This window comes from Neofelis nebulosa, chromosome 9 (genome assembly GCF_028018385.1).
Source record: "Neofelis nebulosa isolate mNeoNeb1 chromosome 9, mNeoNeb1.pri, whole genome shotgun sequence".
Classification (NCBI taxonomy): domain Eukaryota; kingdom Metazoa; phylum Chordata; class Mammalia; order Carnivora; family Felidae; genus Neofelis; species Neofelis nebulosa.
This window is the reverse complement of record NC_080790.1, coordinates 22678589-22692338: the sequence shown is the minus strand read 5'-3', so window position 1 is coordinate 22692338 and position 13750 is coordinate 22678589. Positions and strand designations below refer to the sequence as shown.

The 13750-nt window shown below is 42.0% G+C and overlaps 1 protein-coding gene across 4 annotated transcripts in view; it reads right to left on the bottom strand.

Annotated features, from left to right (window-relative positions):
* The window catches only part of BABAM2 (BRISC and BRCA1 A complex member 2), a 401610-nt gene that overhangs the window by 172201 nt on the left and 215659 nt on the right, over window positions 1-13750 (bottom strand). For all 4 annotated transcript variants that reach the window (XM_058682896.1, XM_058682897.1, XM_058682899.1 and 1 more), the window contains one exon: window positions 9175-9284. In XM_058682896.1, coding sequence (XP_058538879.1) covers window positions 9175-9284 — 110 coding nt within the window. The remainder of the gene's footprint in view (window positions 1-9174; window positions 9285-13750) is intronic.

Here is a 13750-nt window from a genome sequence, read left to right as displayed (position 1 = left end):
TATGAGTGTGCTGAGCACTGAGGCTTCTCAGACAGGACAGCATAACATGCAGTTTTCTTCCCCATCTTGAAAAGTGACACTGAGAGTGTTTAAGCAAGGGACTGACATGGATCCGGCTCTGCTTTCAAAAGATTAATGTGGCAAATGGTAAAATACAGACGCTTGAAACAGGGGTAGGGAAAGGGTGAGCAGATGAATGTGAGACACCATGCAGGCAAAATCAACCATCAGTTGTGTACATATGGGCAACAATGGTCAAAGGAAGGTCAAAAACAGTATGCTTAGGTTCCATGGCCAGGAGGCACCACGCTAGTCAAACAATTAATGAAAATAAAGAACACAAGGCAGCGGTAGATTTGGGGGAAGGGGAGAGGGGTAGTATTGGATTATAATTTCCTCTATAAATATTAAATCTGTATATTTTTCTGGGGGAAGGTCCGTGGCTCTCATCAGATTTCCAAAGAGGTCTGTGTCAACCTACTATTCCTTTAAACATAATGTGTCAACTTTGGATATTTTAATTTTTGGTGTTCTGCAGTTTCAGATGATATGACTAGGTGTCAACTTCTTTTTATTTAGTCTGTTTGAGACTTGCTGTATTTCCTCTATCTGAGCACTGGTATCTTCCATCAGTTCTGGAACATTCTAGGACATCTTCTCTTCCATTTTCTAATTTCTCTGCTCCTACCTATAACACAGCCTAATGTTTGTGTTAACTATCACTCTTTCATTGCAGACCTTCCATTGAAGAATATCTTCCTACTTGTGAATAAATACAAATGAACACTGCATAAGATAGCATAGAGCTTTGCTGCCGAAATATAGGGTAAAACTGAAAATCATGAACTTCTCATCTTCACTGCAGAAAAAACACTGCACATAATCCTCGAGATGTTTAGCAGAAAGGTGCTAGGTTGATTTTTTTAAACGGAGACACATTATATCTTATAGTCGAAAGCTAATGAGTATGCTGTAGTCAGGAGAATAGTGCTTAAGAGAAACAAGGCACAGAACTGCCCACAGACACAAAATAAATCCAAGACTAGAGCTTAAGGGTCAAACAAGTTTAAGAAACATGTACCAGTGAAATTTATCACAGACTTATTATATACATCTTCTTTCTAAATGTATATTTTCTGCCTAAAAAGAAAGCTAGATAAAAACATTGATACACCACCAACTCAGGCAGCTGGGGAGGTGGGAGTTCTACACCAGAATGTTTCCAAAAATGTGCTATTTGGGGGCTGATTGATTTTCTCCCCCAACTAAATTCCGTTCTGGTTCTTTTTGGTAATGTTTCAAAGTGCAGGCTGAGCTCTTGATCTTTTGGGAGGCACAGGCAAAACAAAGGGCCAAACTCACTAATGAAAACTTGCTGAACTTACTTTTCAGAATTCCAGCCGAAGTCACGAAGAACCCTTTTGGCCCTGCTCCCAGACTAGTAAAACGAACATCTCAAATCCCTAGAGGCTAAGATAGCTCGTTCCACTAAAACCAAATACACATCTTCTCCTGACAGCTGGTTGTCTTAGCATACTCAGGACTATATATTTATCAAAGGAAAAAAAAAAACTGTAGAAGCACAATATTTATTATAGGATTATCTCAGTGACTCAAGTAAACATGAGTAAGGCTAAATTAAACCATGTTTACTATGATGTTCTATTACTTAAATCCTGACACAAAATCACCCGAAGAGATTTGGGGTCTTATTTATTAAGACAATTGATATACGTTTAAAAAAAAAAAAAAAAGGCAACTATCTTTTCTTTCAAATCTGTGTTTAGTTACACAATTTTTCTAATTATTCTAAAAAAAATATCTTGAGCACCTAAAACAAAAATTTTCCATCCTGTTATGATGCTGAATTCAGTATTTAATTTAAATAAAATCACAAATTATTGAATTTGCTCATTGCTCTAAAAACTTTATCTGATTTATCTGAATTTTTAAAAAATTTTTTAATGTGTATTTTTTTTGAGAGAGAGAAAGAGAGAGAGACAGAGCACACGCAGGGGAGGGGCAGAGAGAGAGGGAGACACAGAATCCGAAGCAGGCCCCAGGCTCTGAGCTGTCAGCACAGAGCCTGATGTGGGGCCCAAAACCACGAACCGCAAGATCACAACCCGATCTGAAGTCAGATGCTCAACCGACTGAGCCACCCAGGCCCCCCTGATTTATCTGAATTTAATCCATAATTTCATTAAATCTCACCCATAATTCTAAGTAGTATTATTGTAATTTTCAGCTCTTCCCTACCCTTTCCCTAGGCCCTTTAAGCCAAGTTTCAGTTTAGCCCAGCCTTTTTGGATTCCAAGCTATCCAAATGTTCCAAATGACCATGTCTGTGGCCAGGCTCACTGTGGGGTAAAGGCAGGCAAAAAGGAGGCTGGAAAGGCCACAACAGGAGTAGATGACAGGGCACATAAGATCAAAAGCACATTTACCACCTTCTGGACTCAGCTGTTAAGCCACTCCTACGAAATAAATCTCCACCTCTAGGAAACAGGGGTCCATAAGGGAAACAAGTCTGCCGGCTGGGCCACAAGACACATGGCCTTAGGAGACCACTCGCATCTGTAGCACAGGGATCCAACAAGTTCAAAGCCTTCTGACCCGCCAGGGAGTCCAGTCAGAGGGAACTGTGGCTGAGCTCTGGCATGGCCTGAGGGCAGGGCGAGCTTGGCAGAACATGGGCTGTGGTTCACCAGCCCTCAACGGATGGAAGCAGAGATGCAGCCTTAAGGAGCTTACAGTCCAGGGCAACAATATAACAACAGAGGCAAAAACGTAAGAAGGAAAAGTGCAGTCTTGCTGGGGAGGCAGGTGGTGGTGACTTTCGGGACTGAGAAGATATATGACGATAGACAAAACTGTGACAGATTCTACAGGAGAGGAAATAGAATTCAATGATCTCACAGAAGAAGCAGCCCAAGCAAAGGTATGGAAGTGAAATAAGGTGTGTCCACAGGAAATCCCAGAAAACGGTTTGGCTGAACAATAGGATACATACAGAACCCAGATTGGGGCAGAAAGGTCAGCTGGGATGACAACAGAAAATGCTTTGGATGTCAAATTGAGAGATGTGTACTTAATTCAGTTGGTGACAGGGGCCACTGATGGTGATGAGCAAGGAAAGAACATTACATTATCAGAACTTTCTTCAGGAAGACAGTGACAGCTCTGTGCTGGATAAACTAACATAGGAAGAAAGGTTAAAAGGCCATCAGGAGACATAGCAACTGAAGGACTGAACTAGGAAATGCCAGTAGGAATGACAAGAAGGACAGATACAACGGAGAGAGGGTTTCCAGTACAAAACAGGGGTTGGCTGATGCCTTTCAGATGCAGCATCTGGGCACCTCAGAAACAGAATGTCCTGAACAGAAGCAGGGCTGTGAGGAAGGAACCTGAGTTCACTGGAAGAATGAGGAGTCTGGCTGCAGACACTTCCAATTTCAGGTGTCAGCTGAACACACAGACAGACATGTCTATCAAGTGGCTGGGAAGGCAAAGCTGCAAGCAGGGAGAAGAGCTGGGATTAGATATGGGGACTGAGGGGGGCGCCTGGGTGGCTCAGTCAGTTAAGCGGCCGACTTCGGCCCAGGTCATGATCTCGCGGTCCGTGAGTTCGAGCCCCGTGTCGGGCTCTGTGCTGACAGCTCAGAGCCTGGAGCCTGTTTCAGATTCTGTGTCTCCCTCTCTCTGACCCTCCCCCGTTCATGCTTTGTCTCTCTCTATCTCAAAAATAAATAAAAGTTAAAAAAAAAAAATTAAAAAAAAAAAAAAAGAAATGGGGACTGAGGGGAGCCCGGGTGGCTCAGGTGGTTAAGCATCCAACTCTTGATCTCGGCTCAGGTCATGATCTCACGGTTCATGGGATTGAGCCCCACGTTGGGCTCTGCACTGGCAGCGCGGATCCTGCTCGGGATTCTCTCTCTCCCTCTCTCTCTCTACTCCTCGCCAGCTTGTGCGCACACTCTCTCTTAAAATAAATAAACTTTAAAAAAAAAAAAGAAAGAAACGGGGACTTAGGGGAACATCCACAGAGAGGTAAGGCTTTGGGGATGAAATCACGGGATATAGAGGAATATAATATAGAGGAAAAGAGAGGTATTCTGGAACACGTTAGCAATATTATCGTGAGGATCTGATGGGATGGTACAGTGAAAGTGGTTTAAACATTTTAAAGTACTAAACAAATACATTTTTATTATTGTTACAGTAGCATGTGTTTAACCTCTAGAAAAGCCATATTACGTCAGAAGAGCCAGGCTTCCCAAAATCTTCCACAAAGTCCCCTCTCCACCAACTCCAATGGAAATGTGCCCTCCTCCCGCCTTGGACTCTCACAGTACTTAAAAAGTCTATTTCTGGTATTTAGGCGTTCCAGCAGCATGACCTGGGCACCCCCCGTGTGCCAACACTACGGGAGCTGCTTTCATACACGCCCCCTTGGAGGAGACGAAACAGAAAGTCAGGAGTTACCTGCCTTTGCAGAGGAGGAAATGAGTGAGGCTCAAAAAGGCTAAGTATCTTGAGCCAGGCCACCAGCTAGTAAGTAGAGGAACCGAGAGCTTCTGATGCCAAACATGTTGGAAATTGCCGTATTTGTTCTTATGTCTCTTATAATCTGTAAGCAAACGAAGGGACGAGCCACATCTCACTTATCTTGGTATCCTCTGAAGCACCCAGCCAAGGGCCTTACGCCTGGTCAAGTCCTCACTGTGCTTTCGCGGCCTGAAAGAATGAATGCGTGGATCCTTGCAGGCACACAGGCCTCCCTAATGGGGAGTGTTTGTGGGCTGGTAAGCTTTGAGTACTTACTTCTAAGGCGGACTGTAACTTAACAACAAAAAGTTCTAAAAACAAATTCTGTACTTGTGAAAGATGCCACCTGGTCTGCCTCAGGGGCTGAAATCCTCTTTTTATGTACCGAGTGGGAACAGCACAGGGAGTGACAAGCTGGTTTTCTTCAAACCACTCCCACCAACTGGCTCAAGCCAAAAAATGGGCCCACACCTTTCGGCAAAGAGAATTGGGCAGCCTCTGCCACCCGTTTAACCCTTGCTGTCGCTGCTGGGAGCCGGCAGCGTGAGGAGGAGGGAAAGGTGGAACAGATTGGTGCCACCTCTGAGGATGTAACTTCACACGTCCAGCTTTTCTGCCAGGAAAAAAAGGCAACTGGTTTAGAAAGCACGTTCCTTCCCCTCTCTTCATTTTCAACCAAAGTCTACTTTGCATAACTGACCACTAGCTTTTTTGTTCTGTTTTGTTTAAGGAACAGTACTTAGTGTCTCATTTAACTGACTGGTCTGGGTTCCTGGGAAAACAAATGCATAGATAGAGAGCCTGAAATATGCGTATTTCATAAATGTCCCGTGTGCAAGAAGAACACGAAGTTCTCGGAAGGTTTACTTTTGCAAGCCATATTCGTGCGCGGTGGGAGATCAGGAAACAACATATACGTGCGTGGTGGGAGATCAGGAAACAACATACATCTAAACACCATAAAGGCGTGCAGTCATGTTCCAGTGCTGCCAGAAACACCAGACCACTCTTCCAGGCCTTGGGCAAAAAGACAGGCTTCTGAAGTGGGATTGCATTTCAGAGCCTCATTAATTATAATACACTCAGGAAGTTTTCCACCCGATGTCTCTGACAGATGTTCCCTTTTGTGGGGATTGTCTAATGTGGGGACATTTGGGAACCATGTCCCTAGAAATCTTTAGGGTACAGCAAACTGATCCCTTTTCACACATATGAAGACAAGACCCAAAGAGGCCTTTCCCTTTTCTAAGACTAGTTAGTGTAAGCAGTGTCCCTGCCCATTGCATGCAGGGGCAGAGGGACATCAGCCAGACTGAAAGGCACTATGTCCCAGGCTCAAGGTATCTTTCCAGGCCCACAGAGTGGTGAGAATGCAAGTCTCTTCTTGCCAATTTTTACCTAATGTGGACCAGGCCACTGGTCCTGCCCGGATCCGTGTCTGTCACATGCACTGCATGGGGCTTGGGACTTCCTAGAAAGAACCATAACAGCAGCCAAAAGGAGTAACAAGCCTCAGCTCAGGGCGAGCGTCTGGCACCGGTTCTGGGCGGGTCCACACGGGATGCTTTCCTCATGACTCCTGAGAGCACTCTCCAAGTCCGAGGCCATACTTCATGTTTGGACGGCTCAGAGTTGACAGGATGGTACGAACCATGGAAAACTAACGAGAGCTTCACACAGTATCAAAGACCAGTACCAAGCTCTCCTCGTTCAGTTCTTAAAATCTATCCTACGATGCTGGCCTTACTGAAATGACACCACTTCTGTTCTATGTGTACTCTCAACTCTGCAAGAGTTAACCAAAGATATTAAAAACTTTAAGTAACTATGGAAGCCCTCAGAAAGTCATACCACAATTTTTTTTTTTTTTTTTTTTTTTTTATTTTTGGGACAGAGAGAGACATAGCATGAACGGGGGAGGGGCAGAGAGAGAGGGAGACACAGAATCGGAAATAGGCTCCAGGCTCTGAGCCATCAGCCCAGAGCCTGACGCGGGGCTCGAACTCACGGACCGCGAGATCGTGACCTGGCTGAAGTCGGACGCTTAACCGACTGCGCCACCCAGGCGCCCCAGTCATACCACAATTTGACCACTTTCCATTTTAACCTTTTTCTAAAAAACTCATTTTTAAAACTTCTACTCAAGGATGTCAGAACTTTTGGCAGTTTTCAATGGTATTACGAAGGCAGTTCTACTAAGTTAATCTGTATCAACTGGAAAAAAAATGTAAGAGCTCTCAGTGTAGCATTTTCCATTTTTCTTGTAAGAATTACGTGTTGAGCCTTTAAAATACTGCCAACCAGGCTACTGTTCCCCATGTGCCACCTTTCTGTAAAACATTAATGAAACGAAAAGACTTGTTCCTGCCCTTGAGTAACTTGCAGTTCAGCAAAAGATGGGAAAACAAATATACATCACTAACTAAATCTGTGTTGAGCGGATTCTAATGGGTATAAATTTAGTATTCTAAGAGTTCAGGGAATGGCCAGAGAAGGCAGCCCAATGGTGCTCAGGAAAAATGGTACAGACGGCATTTGGAGAGGTCTATTTCAACAGAAAAAGGGTGTTAGAGAAGACACTGTACATGGAGGTAATAGCTTTAGCAAAGGCACATGGCCGGGAGTGCACAGTAAGCTAAGAGAAGTTCAAGTGAGGGGCACCTGGGTGGCTCAGTCAGTTGAGTGTCTGACTCTCGATTTCGGCTGATGTCATGATCTCACAGTTCTGTGAGTTCGAGCCCACATCGGGCTGTGCACTGATGGTGCAGAGCCTCCTTGGGATTCTCTCTCTCTCTCTCTCTCTCTCTCTCTCTCCCTCTCTCTCTGCCCCTCCCCCACTCACACATGCAGAAAGCTAGATTTTAGAGGAATTAACTTTTAAAATATAACCTTCACTGATAATTCATCACATCATATCTTAGATTTTAGAGGGAGAAATATTTTATTAGCAAGTTTATTTGCAAACGGTACAGTAACTTAAGAGAAAAGTAATGTAGGTGTTGGGAAAATCATTCTTCTGAGCTGGCAAATTCCTGTCTGCAGCTTAACTGATAGATTCTTATTACCTACATCTTGCGATTGTTTCATTGAGATCTCTCTTTTCTCATCACCAAAATACCTTCTGAATTTAACTTAGCATGTACATACAGAGTGACTACTTTATAGCTGGTATCTGCTCATTTATTACCCATCCTCTCCTTTTCGGCCCCAACTTGTCCTAACCACGCACTCTCACTCACTCATTCTTCTCTTGTGAACTGTATTGATAATCATAATAACATTAATAGCTCCCACTTGCTATAGTGCCAGGCACTGCTATTGATGCCTTAAGAACAGTGTTGAATATAATCCTCAAAATATCACTCTGAAATAGGTATCGCCATCCCTATATTGAGGCAAGTTCAAAGGTGCGAAATATTCTGCCAACTGGTAAGTGGCAGGACCTGGGTTTAAAGCAGGTATGCTTGACTCGAGAGCCCTTGCCTATTGGCAGTTCACTGTACTGCCTCTGACATTCTTTGGCCTCTTACCAACGTGGGTTAGTATTTTCGATTACAAGTTAAAACATTCAGTGAACACCTGCTACTGTAAAATCCTGTCTTAGGTGCTCTCAGAGGTATATAAATAAATGAGAGCATGCCTGATGCTCACAGTCATCCGTATTTGAGTAGAAACACCTGTATCTTGTATCAGTGTGTAAGAAAGGATGGCCATGATTCATGAAGTAGAGCGACGAGGACCAGAGGGGTAAAAATGACTCAGTATATGAAAGCTGGATGGCGACCACATCTCACAGACAGAAATCTGCCAACCCTGACTGACTTTTAATAATACATTTCAATCAGAGTCTGTTAAAAACTCTCTCTGCTGATGAGAAATCTATCCTGTCAGAAGTTTCCAACCAAATCTGCTTACAATCTATTTTCAATGAGCCTCAGCTTCCTTTGAAGTAGAATAAGCTTCTGAAGCATGCGAGCCAACGATAAGCACATTGTGAGGCCAGTCCTTGTAAAATTCATTCCCGACGAGTAAAGTTACTTAGTTAAAACACAAATGTGCTATCAAACTACTTGTACCACAGAGCCTGAAAGTTGTGTAAAATGACACAGCGCTATTTAGACACAGAAAAGTAATTCAAACGTGTCATCTTCTTAAGCTATCTGCTTTTAGTATTACCTTTATTAACTTCTGAATATGTTTTTGCTTAATATTTTCAGGAGACGAGTTACATTTTTACAAATAACTATATTAGTTACAAAAACGTAAGAAACTGGATAGGATGCTGTTCAGTAGTCCTCTTTAGGCTATAACCATATGTACCCAGGGAACATTTGGAAGGAGTCGCAATTTCGGATTCAGTCTGCCTACTCATCTCTCTCTACAAAGGTACAGTATTCATATCACAAGTTGCACAACTAAGACTCATCCAAAGATGGCAGTGGCAGATACTGACTACATTTACTCTGCAATCTAACCTCCTGATACGAGTCATGTTTAAGGAAACAGAAGTCAGTAACGAGAAATCATTTTAAGAGTTCCAAAGGGGCAAAAGAATTAGCAAGACATGTTTGGCCAACAGGGAGAAACACCGGGCTGCAGAAAATTCATGACACTGATACTTACTGTTCAATTCGGGGTGACAAGTACAGCTTGGGATACACCTGAGTGGCTTCAGTGTCCTCAAAACTGACAGAAAGGAGGGCCACATCTTCTCCAGGGTCTTCGTTTACATCCTTGAGTAGGGAGTGAAAAACACGATGTCATCAGTGCCTACTCTTGGAACATCTTCCTGGTGCTGAGCTCACAGTCCACTGGCATTGAGGCCACAGCATGTGGGTTACCTGGGTTCGGATTAAGCAGCTTTGTACATCCTTCACCATGTGCCAGCCACTCCCCTAGAGTGATGGCTCTCAACCTTTCTGATCAAAGCCCACCATGGTGAGGAAAAGACTCCCACCTTCTCATTTGTTCCCACATTCCAAGAGGGGAAAAGTGAATCTGGTGATAACCAAGAATTAGTCAAAAACATAGCTAAAAAGTCACAGTAAACATTTTGCTAAAAATATGTGTAACAGCTCATAATTCCTACAATACATGGAGATGGCTTGTAATTTTCTTTTTATAGGAAAAACAGGAGTTATGAACATGATTTATATCATAAGACCACAACAACATCTTAAAATGCCCAGTAATTTTATTGTATATACCTTGGTAGTATGTTGTAAGTTATTTAAATAGCAAAAGTTCCCAAGAAACACATCACTATGAACTGTGCCACCATACAAGCAAATGGCAGGGGGTTACATACGCATCTCCTTTGCAAAACGATTGTGGATGATTCATACATGAACCACGAGACTCGCATATTTTAAAAGCCTGGTTATAAGACTAATATGAGACAAAAACACTGTTGATCCAAATATGCACCAAGAAACACTGAGAGGTTAACAACCCACAATAAACAAAACTGATAATGATAAAGCTAAACTTCCTGTAATTTATAATCAAAAAGCAAGAATAGTGATAATTGAATGTCATAACCAACTCAATCCAACACTGATGAAGTGTCCTGACTCAAAACTGTGGGTTTTACAGATTTGCAATTATTGCCAAGCACCAAGTGTTTGCCAGACTTCTGAATAAACTACTGAATTAGAATAAATTCTAGTAGCATGCTGGTTTTACTTTGTGAATAGCAGATTTTAGTAACCCTTGACAATTTTACTTTTGGTTGGTATTGGCTCTAAGTCAAATACAAATTTTTTAAAAACTTAATAGGATTGCACATCTTTCACCCGTAAGGACTGGTAAGAACTGGCCTGTATTTCTGGATTGGTTCAAGGTCCTCTGGAGGGCTCAGCAGCCATCTTAGGAGGGTCCCAATCTAGACTTTAAGAATTACTGCCCATGAGCATTGAGAACCTCAGATATGATGTCCTTCCTTCGGTCCTAAACTAACCTTACCCCTTCCTTTCCTGCATCGTGGGGAGCTGGTCATCACACCCAGCCAGCTCAGCTCTGACATCATCCTTGCTCTGCCTTTTATTGTGCCTACAGTATGCACGTGAGGCAGGGATACAAAGGGACAAGAACCAGAAGTCTCTCCCATTTAGAATAAGAATTTTAAAAAAGAAAGAAAAGAACCGTGCTGGTCTCTACACAACCCCTTGCATTCTCTCCTCTCTCTCCTCTCTCCTCTCCATCACAGGCTGCTTGAAGGAGTGGTCTGCACTCCTGGTCTCTACTCCCTTCCCTCCCACTCACCCTTAGCACATGAGATTAACCTGCTGACCTCCCCCCACCCCCCAGCCCATCAAGACTGCCCCCACCAAGGCATCCACGAAACACAGCAAATGCTTCTCTGTCCTTATCTTACTTGACCTCCAAACAGTGTTTGACATGGATGATGTCTTTTCCTCTGGAAATACTCAGTTTCTTACTTGTAAGAAACTATACTCTCCTGATTTTCTATCTCTGTGACACGCCCCCCTCCCTTTTCATTCTTTTTTTTTTTTTCTTTCCTCTTTTACTTCCCAGTTGTTTTTTGGTTTTACATTACAAAATTTAGGCTTGTTGTAACAACTCAAGCCATACAGAAGTTTAGAAAGAAGAAAGCTCTCCTACCCTCCCTTTTAAAGGTGACCAACACTAGCCGTGTATGTGGCCTCAAACAGCTTTCTCTAGGCGCACAAAAACATACACACATACATACATACACGTGCAAATAAATAGCTCTTTAACCTTCTGTTTTGTTTTCCTCAATGGAATTGTATTACACATATCACTCTACCAACTGCTTCCTAAATAGCCACATAATATTCCATGGCATGGATTTCGTTCTTTTTTTTAACCATTCCCCTAGCAACAGACATTCAGGTTCTTAGCCATTTGACAGTGTTACAATAAATATCCTCGGATAAACATATGTATATTCTTTTCCAGCGGGACATATATTTCTGAATTAAGAACTAAAACCGAGCTTGTTGGATCAAAGGTTATGAACATTTTACAGTTTACCAGCGTAGGGTTATTTTTCTAAAAACTGTACAGCAATTTACATTTGGACCAGGAATTTGCATCAGCATGAGACAGAGGAGAACCTGTTTCTGCTCATCCTGAATAACCTGATAATACCAGCTGTTGTCACTCTTCAATTTAATGTTGGCGGTCTGACTGCCAGAAAATGGTAGCTCAGCTGAGATTCAACGACTGAAGATGAGCAACTCTTTACTTGCTTACTGGTCATTTCTTCTGTAACTTTTCTGATCAAATCCTTTGCCCATTTTGCTTAAAGACTCTTGGACTTTTCTTGTTCTTGGTGTTTGTTAGGTCCGTTAACCCTTGTCTATCACATGTGTTATAAATATTTTCTCTCAGCCCAGCTTTTGACATTTTACTTTGTCTGGGGACTCACAACAGCACAGAAAATATAGCTTTCTTTTTTTTAAATTTTTTTCTTTAATGTTTATTATTTTTGAGACAGAGAGAGAGAGACAGCATGAGCGGGGTAGGGGCAGAGAGAGAGGGGGAGACACAGAATCTGAAGCAGGTTCCAGGCTCCAAGCTGTCAGCACGAACCCGACACGGGGCTCAAACTCACGGACTGTGAGATTGTGACCTAAGCTGAAGTCAGATGCTTAACTGACTAAGCCACGCAGGCGCCCCTGAGAAAACTGAGCTTTCTACAGAGTTAAATCTGGTCAGTAACTCCGAGGTTATATAACTATTTCCCTAGCATTTCATCTAACGTTGTATTTTTACATGTAGCTTTGTAATACCTCTGGAAGGTAGTTTTAGGTAGTATGACTTAGGAAGTATGTAAGAGGAGGACCTTAGCACAGTGCCTAGAACATAGAAATCACCCGATGTTTGCTAAATGAGTACAGCAGTAAACAAATTAATGTTAACTTCTAACCTTTATTCTCCACACCTAGCGGTTTTCAGAAACCAGCTTTACAAACGTTTCACCAGTGATATCTGGAAACTCAGTACTGACTCCCTGCTCCTGTCCCCCGTAATATACCGAGGTCCCTAGAACTAGTAGCTTCAAAAGGAAAACCAAGATTGGGAATCTGAAATTATCTATCATTACTTACTCTTTTACAGATGATAAAGTATTCAACCTTGAATAGTCCTTTCTGTAAAATGAGGATGGAAATTTTAAAAAATACAGTCGCAACAAACAGAAACTATGTAATTATATAATACAACCCTAAAACTCATAAAACATCTAAAACTAAAGTTGAAGCTGAAAAAATTCACATTCAGAGAGACGTTCATTTTATGATCTAAGTATACGAGTAGTTCTCTTTAGAGTTAGATTGTTCACCTCAAAGTAAGATGATAAAAAAAGAACTAACATTGATTGTCAGATATCTTCCCTCAGTGACTGCATTTCCCTGTTAAAGGTCAAGGCTCTAACTACAAGTCACAAAACCTGGTTAAAAAACAAAACAAAACAAAACAAGACACTGCAAAAAACTAGGGACAACTGAAAACCTTTTTAATTAGCAGCTTCACTCCACACACCTATGGATAATTTATAATTATTTCTCTTTCCTACTCTCTAACTTCTCATTTCACTGCTCTATTTAAGCAAAAAACAAAAATGCTCGGAGACAGTCCTCTAAACAAATGGAATGACCCCGGTTTATATAATCAACATTTATCATCTGGCATCCTGCAAAGAGTACATGAAACTGTAGTCTGAATAGGAAAATAGTTGTTTCCAGGAGTTCCTTTTATGGACTACTTTTAATACAATTTACTGGCCTTGATGTGGCACATGAGTTTCCCCTGAATTGGTATTTGATTCCTAATGGATATCTAAGTTTGACTTGGAGTGCTTAAATAAGCCCAAAGAGTTCCAAAAATACAAATCCACACAGTACTGTTTCTAGTTTCTGCAACTCTAACAGGCTTGTACATGTGTTCCTTCCCATCTGGGGAATTAGAAAAGAAGCTCTTGTACTGTGGTTCTTAGAAGCTAACATTACAGATGATTATTGTAACCACTAATGGCAACATTTGGAAAGCAGGGGGAGGTTAGAGTGTAGTAGGGGACATTTAAAAATGCACAAGTATACACTTTCAGGGCTTTCTGTCTGTACCATCTGAATCTGCAGCAGGCTAAAATGGGGGGAAAGATGTCAAATCTGCTGAAGCAAAAAAGAGAATTGCCTCCTACCTTTTATAAAAG